The sequence below is a fragment of the Ictidomys tridecemlineatus genome, chromosome 5 (genome assembly GCF_052094955.1).
Source record: "Ictidomys tridecemlineatus isolate mIctTri1 chromosome 5, mIctTri1.hap1, whole genome shotgun sequence".
NCBI lineage: Eukaryota > Metazoa > Chordata > Mammalia > Rodentia > Sciuridae > Ictidomys > Ictidomys tridecemlineatus.
Window position 1 is genome coordinate 171,497,174 of NC_135481.1, and position 17,416 is coordinate 171,514,589.

Here is a 17,416-nt window from a genome sequence, read left to right on the forward strand (position 1 = left end):
AAATCATCTTCATCTTGCACCTAAGAGGTGGCTTTATGCTCCCTACTGACTCTTCTTCTTCTGTCCTTCATAAGGGCCAGCAGCCACTTAAGTATTTTATGTTGGCTTAATGAATGATCATCTTGTGTCTCTCCCTGCCAGATCTGCTGGTCAGTAAAAGGCTCCTCCTACTCTAACCTCCACCAGTGTCCGTGCTTCATACCAGTGCCACATTCCTTCTGCCCCCCCACCCTGTTCAGATCCTGCTGTTCTAAGTCCCACTCAACTAAGAAACCCAGGCACTAGGTAGACGCTATCTTTGACTCTCATTTTACAGATGAGAAACTGAGGTAGGTACAAAGAGATCCAACAGCTAATAAGGGAGGAGCCTGGGTATTTGGAGCCAGACTTCTCTCTTCCCTCCTCCACCCCCATCCATCCTGCCAAGTGACCTTTCCCACCCTCCAGCACTTGTGCTCTCCCTCCCCAGCACCAGGCCGCTTATTTGCAGTAGCAATAGAAAGATTTATTCTGACATTTGATGTAGAGTAAACTAACAGTGCGAAAGTTGGTGTTACATAGATCACTGTCCTGGGCAGGGTCTCAGGGCTATAGCCACACAGTCTGTTCGGCCGGCGCCCATCATACCCAGCTAAGGCCTCAGCTTATACCAGGCTTCTGACCCCTTCCGGGGCTCTCTCCACGCCTTCGTACTTGGCAGAAGGGTTTGAGACCCTCCTCTAGCCTGTGGCCTGAAAGAAAAAAAAAAAAAGAGGTGCGGCAGATTGATCCAGGCAGTCTCAGGAGGCGACCGCCGCGACACTGCACCGTCCAGTCTGCAGTCCGCAGATCCCGGGCGCTTGCTGCTCTCTGGCGGCCGGAGTCGGGAGTCTGGGGACCAAGAAATCGCGCCTTCTAAGCTCCGCACGCCCAAGGGCAACCAGTGAGTGACCCGGAGGCTGGAAAGGGAAGCGGAGAAGAGGGACGCGGCTGAGGAGTGAGAACAACGGGAGAGGGGATCCAGAAGAGGAGCGGGAGAGCGCGCGAAGGGAACAGCGAAGGAAGAGAGCAGAGCTGGCACCAGCGGCAAAGCGTAGGTGGCTTAGGAGTCGGAGAGCGCGTCAGCACCGCAACCCCTCCGGACCTTCGCACACGCGGTCTCCCAGAGATCAGAGCCCCTTCTCCCAGGGAGCGCGGCGCCCCCTCTCTCGGCTCCGGCCGCCCCCTCCTCCCTCCACGCGCTGCCCCTCCTCCGTCCCGCCCCCCGCACGGAGTTGGGAGCGCCGCAGTGGCCACTGCCTGCACCACCGGGTCCCGGAGCCGCTGCTTTGCCGGATCGCCTGGGCACGCTCAGAGAGCAGCGCGAGTCACCCGCCCTGACTCTTCTTCAATCCGACTCCACGGGTGGCCTCGGGGAGCCCCAGCCGCCTCCCGACCTGGCATTCCGCTCCCCAGCTGCCACGCTACGCATCACAGGAACTTGGGCAGGACCCGGACGGGACTCGCGCGCGGGGCTGAACCCGAAGCCCTGCGGCTATGCCCTCCTGCCCCCTCCCTGTCAGTTGTTGGTCCTGCATCCCGGCTCGGCCCCCGACGGCTGCGCGTTGAGATGACTTTCGGAGACCTCCTTAGCGTCACTTTCGAGGGACCCCGCCCGGACAGCAGCTCCGGGGGCTCCAGTACGAGCGGCGGCGGGGGCAGCACAGGCAGCGCGACTGCCTCGGAGGCCCCGGCGGTGGGCAGCGTTTCGGGGGCCACGGGCGGCGGCAGCGGCGTGGTGGGAGCGGGCGGCGGCGAGGACAACCAGAGCTCCGCTGGGGAGCCGGGGGGCGCGGGCGCGGGTGGCGAGGTGAACGGCACAGCGGCCGTCGGGGGGCTTGTTGTGAGTGCGCAGGGGGTGGGGGTGGGTGTCTTTCTGGCAGCCTTCATCCTCACCGCTGTAGCGGGCAATCTACTTGTCATCCTCTCGGTGGCCTGCAACCGCCACCTGCAGACGGTCACCAACTATTTCATAGTGAACCTAGCTGTAGCCGACCTGCTGCTGAGCGCCACCGTTCTGCCCTTCTCCGCCACCATGGAGGTTCTGGGCTTCTGGGCCTTCGGCCGGGCCTTCTGCGACGTGTGGGCCGCGGTGGACGTGCTGTGCTGCACGGCCTCCATCCTTAGCCTCTGCACCATCTCGGTGGATCGGTACGTGGGCGTGCGCCACTCACTCAAGTACCCCGCGATCATGACAGAGCGCAAGGCGGCGGCCATCCTGGCGCTGCTCTGGGCCGTAGCCCTCGTCGTGTCCGTGGGGCCTCTGCTGGGCTGGAAGGAGCCGGTGCCCCCGGACGAGCGCTTTTGCGGCATCACGGAGGAGGCGGGCTATGCTGTCTTCTCTTCGGTGTGCTCCTTCTATCTGCCCATGGCAGTCATTGTGGTCATGTACTGCCGCGTGTACGTGGTCGCGCGCAGCACCACGCGCAGCCTCGAGGCGGGCGTCAAGCGTGAGCGGGGCAAGGCCTCCGAGGTGGTGCTGCGTATCCACTGTCGTGGTGCAGCAGCCGGCGCAGACGGGACGCATGGGACTCGGAGTACCAAGGGCCACACCTTCCGCAGCTCGCTATCTGTTCGCCTGCTCAAGTTCTCCCGTGAGAAGAAGGCAGCCAAGACGCTGGCCATCGTCGTGGGCGTCTTCGTGCTCTGCTGGTTCCCCTTCTTCTTCGTCCTGCCGCTGGGTAAGCGATCCCTCTCCCACTAGCCCCTTCATTTCCTTTCCAAGCCTATGGCTATGGCTTCCTGGCAGACATGGATGATCCTCCACCTCCTCCTTAGGGTTCCATCCTAACCCTGTAGGGTTGATTTAGCGACTTTCCTGATCTCTTACTTTGTATAGGGAAAATGAGAAGCAGGTTTCGTTTCACAGGGTTCCAGCTCTTTATTCTTCTCCTGTTCGTTGCTATTACAAATCCGGTCTTGTTTCCAGCCCCCCATGACCATGAGAAATCCTTGTAGATATCGCCCACATTGTGTGGTCAGCTGTGTATGTGACCCCTACAATACCCGCCATCCAGAACTAGAGGCACAGAGTGGGTAGGTCCCCTTGTGTTCATTCATTCATGAGAAGCAGGCCCTGTCCTGTCCACCTGTGCATCACCATACTCTAGACGCCACCTGCTTCCTTCAGCACTCCTTCATTTTGGAAGCTGACCTTAGTGGTATCTGTTGAGTGTATCCTGAGCTTTTATGTCTGAAGGCTCTTTTTGAAGGAGTTGCAGGAGAAGATTGTGTGGGGTAAGAAGGGGAAAAAAAAACAGGGCAAATTACAAAATGGACAATTAGTATTGTTTATCATCATTTCTGAAATTTATGAAGTCGGGGAACTTTCCTAATTCCTTCACAAGTTGCCCTGGGATATGGGCAATGTTCTCAGGGGCTTCCTTTCACTCCTTGAGACCTCTCTTGCAGCAGGGACTAGGGGCTGGACCAGTACGGGGAGGAGAAGGAGACAGCAACTGTGGGGACATTTGCCTGGAATCATTTCCCATGTAGCTGCAGCCTCAGCCTGCTCAAGCAGAGGACCGCCCCCCCCCCAGTGCCTTTTCTCCCTGACCTGCCCCCTTCTTACCTTGTGAGACTGAGTCAAGGGAGAAACAATGCCTCACACCCCCCCCTCTATTGCAGGCCCTCTCCCCACAGCAGTCACAGTGACCTTTATACATTATGAATTAGATGTGTCACTCTCCTACTAAATCCCTCAATGTTTTCCCACTGCCCTGGGAAGAAAATCCAAACTCTACGATGGCCTGGAGAAGGTAACCTTCAAATTTTTATTGTTCAAGCCAAAATGGGACACTATGAGTGTTTACACTAGAACCACTGGCATGAACTAGGGCAATCCCAGACATGTAATTCCCCTCCAGAAAGGGAGGTCCCAAAGAAGGGGCTACCTCCCTCTACCCCTGTTCCCTCCCTCTACCTGTCCCCTGCATATTTCACTACTCTGATCCTGTCTGGTTCCTTTACCAAACCATACCTGACTCTAGATTTTTGCACTTGCTCTTCCCTCTATCTGGACAGCTTCCCCACACACACACCTCCGCCCACCAGCAGCCTCTCCTGGCTAACTCTTCATCCTTTAGATCTTCACTTAAATGTCCCCTTTTCTTAGAGTTATGGGTCTCAGTTGTCCTCCCTATTTTCTGTTTCAAAGGATAAGGTTCTCTGTCTTCACTGAATCATCAGTTATAGTTACATATGTGTGTGCTGCTTGATTTGATGTTTGACTTCCCCACTGGCTCTGAAGCTCTGTGATGGCAAGGTCCCATAACTGTCTCATCATGAATTCACAGTGGCCAGCATAGCACCTGGCATATGAGTGACAATAGAGTGTCACATTGAGGGTCACAGGCTCTGACAACAAACAGCCTGGGTTCAAATCCCAGCTCTGCCTCTGTGGAACTTCAGGCAAGTCCCTTACCCACTCTGTGCCTCTGTTTCTTCATCTATAAATAGGGATGGTGGTGATGATAATAATGCCAGCCTAGAGTGCTGTGGTGAGAATAATATTGCATGAATATAATTGTGGCACTTAGCAAGTGCTGGATAAGCTGATGCTAACTCAGAGTAAGGCATGAGTGAAGCCCCCACTTGAAGTCATCTGTCCCAAAGAGTTTTCCCACTGCTCTGGGAAGAAAATCCAAACTCTGTTGTGAGCACAGGGGCAAGCAATGTTCTGAAAGCAACACACCTGGAGGAGAAGACAAATAAGCAGTCAGGAGAGAGTGGGTGTGCCCCCACCTTAGACACCTACTCAGCCACCCAGGATTTAGAACTCTCTGAGCTCCATCCCCACACCCCTGTGCTGGCCTTGCTCCCCTACATCTTGTTCATAAGCACCCTCGTTCTCCCCCTGCACCTTGATTCACACAGTCTCCCTGGAGGGAAGCCACTTCCCTTTTTATATTTTCTTTAACTTCTTTTAAAATTTTAATTACAGAATAAAACACAAATGAATAGAAAAATTATATAACAAGCACCTATGTACTATAACCACCCATTTTGAACACATGTTAACATTTTGCCATATTCGCCTTAGATCCCTTCCTCTTGCTCCTTTCAAAAAAAAAAAAATAGAACCCAGCTGCAACCCAGTGCCCTCCTCCCCGCCTTCCTCTCTCTCTCTGTGCCTCCCCAGAGGCAAATCTGGCATTTGTCATTCCCGTGTTATTTGTTTATACTCTTAGCACAAGCATCTGTATTCATAACAAAGTATAGCATTGCTTTGTGTGTCTTTAGAATTTATATCAATGGCACCTGCTGTGCATATCAGTCTTCAGTTTACCTTTTTTTACCCAATATTATGTCCTTGAAATTTATGCCATGCTGGGCCATTGTCACAACAATACATTTGAGTATCTTCCAGGTGTGTTGATCCAGTGTCATGCTGAATGTGCAGTTTTTCTTGGTTTTTGCAGTTACAATAAGCACTGCAAAGGGCTACTATTGTTATTTGAGGTCCGGATCACATGTTTCCCTCTTCTAGGAAATCATCCCTAAATTTCAACGGTCTTTGTCCCTTCCTAGCATCTACTGCTCTTTCTCAATTCCTCAGTCTCTGCTGCTCCTCACAAGTGGCATGGGGTCCCTTCAGAAGCTCTGTATCTTGTTCTGGGCAGAGATTTGCGAGGGTGTATGCATATGTGAAGTCATAGAGCTGTATGTTTAAGACAAACACACAAGAGCTAAGGGATGCCGGTGGAGCTGAAGGGAGTGGTATTGACAATAAATGAGGCAAGAGAGCAGAGGCCAAGCAAGGAAACAGAATATTCCAATCTTCCCCATGTGACTTGAAGAGCTAATAAAAGGGCAGAGGCTGCTAAGGGAGCAGGAATGGCTTGGAGGCTGTGTAGGCAGGAAATTGGGCAGGAAGTCTTAACACCCCCCAGGCCTGGGATGGGGAGGTCCCTTTGGAAGAGCCCGAACATTCTGAGCAGCAACGCTTTGAAGGGAATCTGGCCTCTAAGGGGCAGGCAGATCTTGTCATGAAGGTGCCAGGTATATGGCAGGGAGGGGAGGATGAGGGGAACTTGGTTATGGGGTCAAGGATGGGGGTGCTCACAGGAGCATGGGGTGTAGGAAAGGATGGAGGGAGAATAGAAAAGAGAAGGGTTCGGTGGAGCTTCAGGGAACACCTGCTTTGAAAGAACCAGAAGAAGCAGAGAGAGAAGCAGCTGGGCCAGGTGTGGTGGCACATGCCTGAAATCCTAGCGGCTCAGGAGGGTGAGGCAAGAGGAACACAAGTTCAAATCCAGTTAGCTATTTAACAAGGCCCTGAGAAATTTAATGAGACTATGTCTCAAAATTTAAAAAAAAAAAAAACTGGGGATATGACTCAGATGTTAAGTGTCCCTGGGTTTAATCCATGGTACCAAAAATAAATAAATTAATTAAGGTAGCTGGGCAGGATAGCCATACAGGTAGCACCTCCCTCCTCAAAGATCCTGATGGCCACACTAGGTGGGATGAGCACCAGAAGTGGAGGGATTGGGAAAGATCAGTGTGTGTCCACAAAGGCCATAGGCCATAGAAATTGAAGGACCTATAAAGATACTACCCAGGGCTGCCTAACAGTCCACAGTGCCCCCACTCACACCTGCACACACAAAGCTAAGTAGAAGCAGCAGCCAAAACCACAGCAGAGACAGTGCTTTAACAACAGCCACCAATAGCCAAGGCGGGTAACAAGAATATGGTCCAGAGTCATAGAGGGACACTGGCACAGTGGGCCAAGGACTGGTCACCTAATGCTGTGGGTCAGACCGGAGAAAGAGAAAGAGCACCATCTGTGGGTGTCCTGAATTATAAGGAACCCTGGGGACACAGATGCCAGACACCTAAAATCCTGAGGGGCCCAAAGAGACTGGGGATCATCTCCCTCATTTCTGGCTGCCCCACTTTCTTGGTGAGGAGCAACTGCAGAGCACGCATTCCCCTGAGACAGGCAGAGGGTCCCTCAATGAACCTGAGACATCAAGAGTACAACAGTAATTCCAGGCAGCAAAGGTTGCTTCTGATTGCAGAGATGCCTGTGGACATATAAATACCCCTCACCCCTCACCTGCAGCCCCTCCAACCTTGGCTTTCATGCTTATACTCAGCTGAGCATGCATAGTCATGGCACATCCCTGTTCACCTAGGACAGTCCTGTTTTGTGCCTGTTGACCATCGTGATTATGATGGTGCTCCCTGTCCGTTTCAAGGATGTTACTGGTTGGACAAGAGAGAATATGGACATTGGTCTGAGAGGCCTGTGGAGGAGGGGCTGTTGGCAGCCCTACCCAGGACAGACTCATACCCACTGACCTCAGCAAGCTGGCGCAGGGCTAAGTGCCATGGAAAATCACAGGAAACTGCGTAAGTGGTTCCTGCTCACGGGCATCCTGTAGCCCCAATGTCTAGAGCAGCACAAACCTGCAGAGGGTTATGTGGAGAGATAACAGCCAGAGCTGCTGCCTGGGACTTCCCTGGAGGATCCCTGAGGTGGGAGCATGGCCACCATGGGGCCGTAGCCCTGGGAGGGGTGGGCAGCTGGAAGTGTGCCTGGTGAAGCCTTCTGCCCCTGGGATACTTGATGCATGAGTCTCCTTGCTCTCAGAGGTCTGAGCCAATCACTCAGTGTAGTCATGCAGGTCACCTTCCCTGAGGGCCAGAGAGGCACAGGAAGGACAGGGGAAACCTGCCCCTAGCAAGCATCCATCTGCTGCAGAGATTCCTTCCTCTTCCCAGAGTCTCCAGAGGCTGTGTCTCTCCTCGGTGTCTTCACAACAATAACACTTTGCTACCTTTGGCTTTTGCTGCCTGGGAAATGCACCCAGCCAGTCCCAGAGGTGGATCTGTCCCCTACATTTTACACTCACACACCAGCCACACCTCCTGTCATTCCTGATGACCACTAGCAAACCCCTCAAGCTTACACTCTCAGCTGTGTTTTTGTTGGGCAGATCACAAAGTATCCCTGGCTTCTGAGTGCCATCACCCAGGGCAGTCCCAGAGGCTCAGAACCTAGGGCCCCTCCCAAATACACTTCAAGTTGTCCAGAGGCCCAGATATCAGAAGCCCCCACAGTCCAGCCAATGTCCCAGAACAACACACCATCCATCCACAAGCCTCACCAGGTCTTTCTCCCTGCTGTGAGTCTGTCTCTGTGATACAGCACACCTCCCTGACCACCCAGACTTAGTTAGGTATGCACATGCTTCTACTGCACATTACTTTCCCCACAGTATACTGTCCTTGGGAATATTCAATACATAGCACAAAGTTTGAAGAGTGAGAGAACTTACTATGTGGGCATAGAAAAGTGGCCATATTGCAGGGGTGCTCCTGGCTTGGGAGTCTATGAGACTCTCTTGGAATGTGTAGTCTATGAGAAGAAAGGTCAAGGGATGAGGCCAGCAGGAGGATGGAGAAATAAACTGGACTACTGTACAACAGGGAAAAGAACAAACCTCAAGTATACACAACAACATAGGTGAATTTTTTGTACATGACATTAAGTAGAATAAGTCAGATCAGAAATTTAAAGCATATGTACCATATGGTTCTGTGTATACAAAGTTGAATAATATGTGAAATTAATCAACAGCAATAAAAATCAGGGTAGTGATTGCGTGTGTGTGTGTGTATATGTGTGTGTGTGTGTGTTGGTACTTATTGGAAGCGAATGCTAGAACCTTCAACTAGCAATGTTCTGTATCTTGTTCTGGGCAGTTATCACATCACTGTTTGCATATGTAAAGTCAGCAAGCTGTATGCTTGAGATGTATGCACTTATAAACTTGACTGTCAATTTGAGTACCTTAATGAGAGGGACAGAAAGCAGGTAGGAGACTGTGAGCCATGCTGAGGAATTTGTTAGCACAAAAAGACCAGACCAGATGCAAACTTCATGGATCAGCTCAGCTTTTTATTGAGGAAAGAAGTTTCATGCAGGAAGAGTGTGACACCTCTGATGGGCCCACTTTCCTGGTGGAAAATGAGTCACTGGCCAAAGGAATTTGGGCTTATATAGGCTATACTGAGAGACGATTTAGTGAGCATGTGAGTTTGGGCACTCAGGAATTTGGGTTTTTAGAGGGGTGGGGAGGTCTGTGGCCAGCACTTGGAGAGGATTTATCTTGGAAGAGATTAGTGCTTCCCAGAGACTATCATTCTAGTTTTGATAAAACACCTTCTCCCCACCTGTGGCCAGCATCTGGAAAGGATTTATCTTGAAAGAGATTAAAGCTATCAATGTATGGCTTTCTTTTCATTCCCTTTTCCAGGGCCACACTATTTGAGGGTTTTTCATTTTCCATATCTAACAGAATTGATGTCCAGAATGGAAAGCAGGCTGTGACAATCAGGTAAGGAGTGGTGCAGGCAGGTATTTCTGAGATTTGGCATGTTCCAAAGGACCCATCTCCACAACTTCCTGAGATATTTCTTGGGTCGGCAGGTGCAGGGAAAGAGGTGGGGATGCTGTGTGACAGGTCATTGGTGATGGCATTTGTCCCCATCCCCCCACCCCCATGTAATGTAAAAACCTGAAGAAAAGTCTGGCATTAAGTCTCCTACCTGTGCTTCTGTGGCACCTAGCACATAGTACATGTTCAGTAAATGTATGCAGAAGAAGAAGAAAAGGACAGAATCCATGGCCTCTTTACATCCTGCCATGCCAAGAGTCTGTGTGGTAAAGCACAGCTGTTTTAGTCAACTATTTAGCTGCTGTAACTAAAAGATCTGACCAGAACAATTGTAGAGGAGGAAAAGTTATTTGAGAGCTCATGGTTTCAAAGGTCTTAGTTCATAGAAGACCAGCTTCATTCCTTGGGGCTCGAGTTGAGGCTGAACATCATGGCGGGAGTGGATGGCGGAGGAAAGCAGCTCACATCATGGTGATCAGGAAGCAGAAAGAGAGTCTCCACTCTCGAGATATAGAATATATGCCCCAGAGCCCTGTTCCAGCTCCCACCTCCTCCCCACACCCTATCACTTCAGTTACCACTCACTTGATCCCTTTCGGGGATTAAATCATTGATTGGGTTAAGACTCTCACAACCTAATCGTTTCTCCTCTGAACCTTCTAGCATTGTCTCACATGTAAGCTTTTGAGGGACACCTCACATCCAAACCATATTACACAGCCTTCTACTTACTTTATTTTTTGTGTCGTATTGTGGTATTTTATTATTTATCCATCTATTTATTAATTTATCCACCTAATATGAAATTTACCCTCCTAATAAATTTTAAGTATGCATATGGTATTGTTAACTACAGGAACTGTGTTGTACAGAAGAGCTCTAGAACTTATTCACCTTCCTGAACTGAAATTTTATGCCCATTGATTGGCAACTCCCATTGAGGAATTGTGAAGCACCATCCTGCTCTTTGATTCTATGAATTGGACTACCTCAGGTGCTTCATATATGTGGAATGCTATGGTATTTTTACCGGGACTGGCTTATCTCACTTAGTGTAACTTCCCTCTATTAACTGTCAATCATCCTTACTAGTGATATGGGTGTATGACCCTCCATGTATGTGCTTTAAAAAAATTAAGCATAATATATAACATTGATCCAGTAACTGTTACGAATAAGCCATGAGTTAGGGTTCTTTGTGAGGTTGTTGTTTTGGATTTTTGTTTTGTTTTGTTTTTTTGTTTTTTGGGTTTTTGGGGGTTTTGGTTTTGGTTTGTTTTTGCAGTGCTATGGGTCGAAGTAGGGCCTTGGACATGCTAAACACAATTCTGCCACTGAGTTAGAGCTCCAGCCTGGGCTTTTGCTGTTGTTGGTGGTTTGTTTGTTTGTTTGTTCTTTATGGAAAGTTTCAAGTACCTACAAAAATAGAACAGTATAATTAACCCCCGTGTATCTATGACCCTGCTTCAACCCCAGGCTAATAATGTTGGTTCATCTCAACCCCACCCACTCTCCCACCACTGCAGATTATTATGAAAAAAAAATCCCAGATACCATATCACTTTAACTGTATATTTTTCAATATGTATTTCTAGAAGAAAACGACTTTTAAAAAATAACTACTATCTATTATAACACATTAAAATGACCACTTAATATTATCAATTTAATTCAGATATCTACCTAGTGTTGAAAAGGTTGCTGGTTGCTTTATAAACTTTCACTTTGTTAGAATGAAGATCCAAAAAAGGCACATGTATTGTATGTGGTTCATTTACCTACCAGGTTTACTTAATTGATACATCCCTCCCCACCACCACCACCACTACCTCTTTTTTTCTTTTAATTTCTTTAGTAAAGAAACAAAATTGCTTCTCCCAAGGTATATTTCACAATATATGGACTTCACATCTCCATAGTACCATTTACCATATCCCTCTGTTTCCTATCTGCCTATAAGCTAGTTTGATGAGATTCAGGTTTGGTGGTTTGGACAAGAATTCTCTTTTGTGATGTCAAGATTGATCAGGGTTCAGATGCTGTCGGCCTGATTTGTCCATTATAAGGTAACTCATCAGCCTCTCCTCTGCTGGCTTTATCAGCTTTGATCATGGCCGGGACCAATGGGGCTTAAAGTGATGGTATTTTAATCCTATAATTACTTCTGGATTTTTTTTACTAGAATTTCAAAAAGAATTCACCACTAGCTATTTGGTTGAAATAGTGTCTTTAGAAGAGGCAGGAGAGGTACTGAACTTTCCTCCTTATATATCAAATGAGGAGTCAATTCTCCAGTGTTCTTTCCAGAGGTGGCCAATGGGGGTTTTTTAATACCATGATAATGCCATGGTTTTTAGACATCCATGCTATTCTGACACCTTACAGACATCACCATTTGGGACTTGATTAGTGAGCACCTTTTCAAATTGGCTCCTGAGATCTTTAGCACAACCCAGAGAATGTTGAGTACTTCCTTGCTTTCTGATCGAGTGAGACATTTTAGTCTCAGCTTATACTTTTCCTGCTCTGGACCTAGAATTAGTTATTTCTCTTAAAAGTTCTGGTATCTTTTAGTGGAAAATGACAAGTGAGAGACCACGGTCTGAGCTCTCAGCTCTTCCTTGATTCTGAATTGGTTACACATCTAGTGGACAGATCTAGGAAATATATTTTATCTTTTGTAAAGAAAATATACACCACTGATGGGGATGGGTTTTTGTCCTTGGGGACAGATCCCTTCCCTTCAGATCTCATCCTGTGCCCAACTCCTGCTAAAGTGCTGTCCCAAACATTCGATGACCTTTGGATCACCCAGCCTCATTCATTAAAGACCTAAGTGTTGGGGTCACAAGATTTCTCCCTCACTTTCATCCCTGCCCTTGTCATCAGTGTGACATCACTATATTGAGGCTGACCATGATGACACGTTGGCCTCCCCATTACAGTGACCTTCCCTCTCCCCATTCTAATTAGGGCCATGCCCAAGTCCACATGCCTGCCCCAATCTGCTCCTGTCCTGCCTCCTTGGCTCCCATTACTTCTGCTCATTGATCTCAACCACCCAAGCCTTCACCTTTCTGCCCTACATTTTGTCACCTGACCAGTTATACCTCCCTTCCCTAGCCAGCTAGTCCCATGATCTATCACTTCATCCTCTCCAACAATTTTTAACTCTCTCCCATCTACCTACTTCTATGAGTCCCAAATCCTGATTCAAGCCATTCTTTCACATGGAGTACAGTGATGTTCTGGGAAATGTTCAATAATTGGCTTTGGGGGGCTGGGGATGTGGCTTAAGTGGTCATGTGCTCGCCTGGCATGCGTGGGGCGCTGGGTTCAATCCTCAGCACCACATACAAATAAAATAAAGATGCTGTGTCCATCGAAAACTAAAAAATAAATATTAAAAAATTTTTTAAAAAAACAAAAAATAATTGGCTTTGGGATGGAGCTAATTTGTAGCATCTGCCCATTCCCCTAGTATAAATATTCCCACTGTGGTCAATTGCAAGTTATCAACAAAGCGCACACGCACCACACACACACACACACACACACACACACACACACACATCAGCTTGCAAAATTCCTGAAGATTGAACCATCAGCTCTTGTGAATCAATCAATCCCAGGATCTAAGTGAGCACTCACTAAACAAAAATCACCTTCCATAGTCAGGGCTCTGCATGGCAGCAGGCCTTAGGATCTCTCCAAAATTCCTGCAGGTTCCCAATCAGCTCTGACTCCCTCTCAAAGCTCTTTCCCTTCCAAGGGATCTTCCTCTATCAGCTACTGCTTGTCCTTCCTTACCTTCCACCACTCTTCTGCCCATACACAGCGTACTGATGTGTCCAGAGCTTTCTTAAAGATGTGTCTCCTTCAACCTTGTGGCCCCTTTGCCTTCACCCTCTGCCTATCTTCTCACTGTGATCTTTTCTCCCTTTCACTTATTTGCAATAATATTCCTTGCAACTTAACTTCTTTAAAGAATAATCTGATATCCATACTTCTCCACCTACCAACACACATCAGCCTCACTCACATATCTCCTGCCATCCTTCCCCCAACCCTCATCCTCTGAGGACACACTGCCATAGATATGCCTTTGATATGGTCACTGGTGACTGCCAGATTCTCATACTCAGAGGACTCTTCAAGTCCTTCTTTCATTCATCCCTGTATGTCAGCTTGTGTGCTCTCTCCTGGTCTCTTAGGAGTCTTCGTCTCCCTCTTTACCCCCTGCTCCTCCAGGTGTACCTCCTACTCCTTCTCAGCCTTCCTAGAAGGCCCTCTTCCCCTCAGATCCATATTTAAGTTCCAGGCCCACGTTCTAGTTGCCAAGTCCCCACCAGCCCTTCAAACCCCCTGATGTTAGTTTCTTGTTGCTGCTGTAACAAATTACCTTAAACTTAGTGACTTAAAACAACATTTTATCTCCCAGTTCTGAAGATCAAAAGTCCTAAAAATAAGTCTCCTTAGGGCTGTGCTTTTCCTAGAGATTCCAGGGGAGAATCCCTCTTGCCTCTTCCAGCCTTTGGGGGTGGCTGCATTCCTTGGCTCCAGGCCCCTCCTCTACCCTGAAGCAGTGCTCTGTTGTCACATCTTCTCTGACTCTGCCCCTCCTGACTTGCTTCCTCTCACCAGGACCCCTCTGATTACTTTGTGTCCACCTGGAGAACTAAGGATTGTCTCTCTCACTCAAGATGCTGAATGACAGCTACAAAGTCCCCTTCACCATGGAAGGCGGATTTCTTAGGTCTGGACCTCTGGGGGGCTCTTATTCTGTCTGTCACACTTGCATACCCCAACCACATTGTCTTCCCTTTCTGGACTCCCCTTTTCTTTTCCTTAAGCCTGCCACTGTCCCCAGGGTTAAGGGTCAGTTCATGGCCATGTTTTCAGCTTTATCTCTCACCCAACTCCTCAGCCCCAGCTCACATCCCCCAGACTCAGTGGTGTGCACCTTCCTGCCCCAGATGCTGGCCAAGAAAAGGTCCCAAGCATTGCCATGGGACATGGCTACTCCCTGCATGGCCTGAGCCTCTTATGGACCTGCAGAGTCCCTGAAGCTACTCCTCAGGGTTCCCATCTCCAGCCCACGTAAGCTCTGCTTCATCTTGCATGCTGGGGATGATGGAGGATTTTCATTCCTTCACTTTGTGAGTGAAGGCCCAGGAGAACAAAGTTCTGGGCCTGAGAACTAACATGGGGTCTGGGAGGCAATGCTCAGGCAGCTCAATGCTGGGACTCTCTGACAGTATGGCCACTACCTAGAGACCTTCTCTCCCCTGGCAGAAGTGCTATTCTGCTCAGACCTATGAGTCATTTGTCAGTGTGGCCCCAGAGCTCAGAGGCTCATGCCTGGGTCAGGATCCAGTGGGGCTGAGCACAAGGGCCATTCAACAGAACTGCAGTCTTGGTCGCTCAGAGCTTGGATATGGCCTGTTCCAAAGCTACAGATTAGATCAGGAAAGATGAGTGAATAGATGGCAACCAAGAGGAGAAAGAGGAAAAGAAATTAAAGGAGGGGGGGGCAGAGTGGAAGGGAAATGAGCAGGAGCCAGTAGAGGGATATATTATATCCCTAATGTGGCCTCCACACTGCCTCTGTGCTGTAGGAGCTGCCTGCCCTTCCCTCTCACAGCCTGCAGCTATAGAAGGGTGTCCCAGGCCAGACCAATAGTTCTCTGCCACCCCAGGGAGCCCAAGTATCCCGAGGCAATCATGGCAGCACAGAAGGACTTCTGGCCTATTCCTGGTCGATCTCAAGAAATAAGATCCTGCCAATTGCCCCTCACCATGGAAAATTAGCAATGCATGGAATTTAAGAGATTTGGCTGGCACAGCTGGCCCCACAGTGCCCTCAACCCACCCTTCCACATCCTCACAGTCCATGAGATCTGGCTCCTACCCAGCTCACCTCTTTCTGGCAGCCTTCTGTGAGTGTTTCCACTTCAAAATGGCTTTATCTCTTTCCACTCTCCCTCTCACCTTCTCTGCTGCAGCCATCTTAATTTCTGGTTATCCCCAACTCGTCAGGTACCCTGATGCCTCATGCCCTTGCCTCTGTCTCCTCGGTCAGATGCCCTCAAGTCTTCGCCCAAGGTGCTTTATTAGAGAGGCTTGTCTGACCCTTTCTTTTTTAGCAAAGAGGTCCGTGAGGAGTTGGAGGTTTAGCCCCTCTTGGGAGAGATTTTTGAACTCCAGGGTCAGAGCCACTGCCAAACAGCTAGAGAACTGGGAGACGGGAGGGGAATCTGGAGCTGGAATTCCTTCTCTCCTAGACCCTCCGGTGAGAAGAGACCTGAGTATCTAGAAGGACAGAGTATTTTTAACTCCTCTGTATCTTTCAGCCAGAGAGGATGGCGTACTATGGGTAGAAAAATCACTAATGGAGGAGGGGATAGGAAAAGGGGGAGGTTGGGGTGAAGCCTGATATTTCATGGTTGGCTACAAGTTATGGGAGAGACTGGCTGTGAATTCTGATGGTGTGCCAAGAACAAGTTCCCTTCTGGTGATGCCAAAAAAGTACTGTTAATCACACAGTCTGCCCCCTTGGCTTCAGAGCTGTCTGTTCTCAGCGGGCTTGGCCAGTGTGCTCAGTTCCAGCCATGTCCTTTCCCGCCTCACCTGACATCTCAGCAGCTCCTCCTTAGAACACAGAACTGGCCTTTCATAATCTAGACTACAAACAATCCCCCGCCTCAATTTCCCCCAACAATTCTTGGACCAGGCTGACCCAGCCAACATGGCTATTTGCTGACTCAGGAGAAGCCCTACATCTTCTGACCAGCAGGGGTCTGGTCCCCTGGACACTAGGGTCAGACTCCTGAGACAGACTCCCCTGTGTTAGTCAATTTTACATCTCTATAAAAAAATACCTGAGCCAGGTGTGGTGGTGCATGCCTGAAATCCCAGTGGCTTGGGAGGCTGAAGCAGGAAGAATTTGAGTTCAAAACCAGCCTCAGTAACAGCAAGGCACTAAGTAACTCAGTGAGACCTTATCTAAACAAAACACAAAATAGGGCTAGGGATGTGGCTCAGTGGTCAAGTCCCTCTGAGCTCAATCCCCAGTACAAAAAAAAAAAAAAAAAAAGAAAAAAAAATCCTGAGATGATTAATGTAAAAAAGAAAAAAGGTTTATTTGGGCTCATAGTTTGGGAAGCTCCAGTTCATGATCGGCAATCCCTGTTGCTTTGGGCCTGGCAGAAGTGCATGGCAGAGCAGAACACTCACCTCATGGCCAGGAAGTGAAAGAAGAGGAAGAGGAAAAGACCAGGGTCCTGCAATCCCCTTCAAGGACATGCCACCAGTCACCTGAAGATCTCTCACTAGGCCCCACCTCTTAAAAGATCTGTCACTTCCCAGGAACTCCACAGGCTGGGGACCAAGCCTTTAACACATGGGTCTTTGGGGGACACATATCCAAGTCATAGCAACCCCAATACAGGGAATGGGGAAGACAGGCAGGAGCTGCTAGGTAGAGACTAACCACATGACAGAACAAGGACAAGGATCAGAGGGAGGCAGAGAAAAGCTACGATTATGATCAGTCATCTCTATCTACATCCATCCTGTCTCTACTCATGGTGGTAAAAGTAGCCACTGCACCTCCACCCCACTCCCAGCCACCTTTTGAATGAGGAGGAATGGACACAAATGTGCACACTCCAACCTCACCTTTCCCAGCAATAGGCAGACAAGTTATGGTGGTGACCAAGGACTAATCCTTGGATCAAAGTTTTGGGACCAAGCAAAAGAACTTGAAGAAACATTCGGGAACTTGACCAAGAGTGTCTTGGATCAGGTGTCCTAGAAGCAGAGATTGAGATTAGGCTTCTTTTTACAAAGGATTTATTGAGAGAATGTTCTCAGGAGACATCTGGGAGGAAGGGAGGAAGTGGCATGGGGCAGGGGAAGAGCTAAACCCAGATTGTGGTCTCCAACAAAGGCTTGCCTTAGTGTGATGACTCTGGGGATCTCAGGAG

At 49.0% G+C, this 17,416-nt stretch overlaps 1 protein-coding gene across 3 annotated transcripts in view; it reads left to right on the forward strand.

The window, feature by feature from the left end:
- The first annotated feature begins 285 nt into the window (after positions 1-285).
- Positions 286-17,416, forward strand: part of Adra1d (adrenoceptor alpha 1D) — a 55,177-nt gene continuing 38,046 nt past the window's right edge. For 2 of the 3 annotated variants that reach the window (XM_078051473.1, XM_078051472.1), the window contains exon 1: positions 974-2,699. In XM_078051473.1, coding sequence (XP_077907599.1) covers positions 1,589-2,699 — 1,111 coding nt within the window. In that variant the 5' untranslated portion in view covers positions 974-1,588. Of the gene's footprint in view, positions 2,700-17,416 lie in introns of all 3 variants that reach the window. The other variant, XM_021723187.3, reaches the window with a different exon arrangement.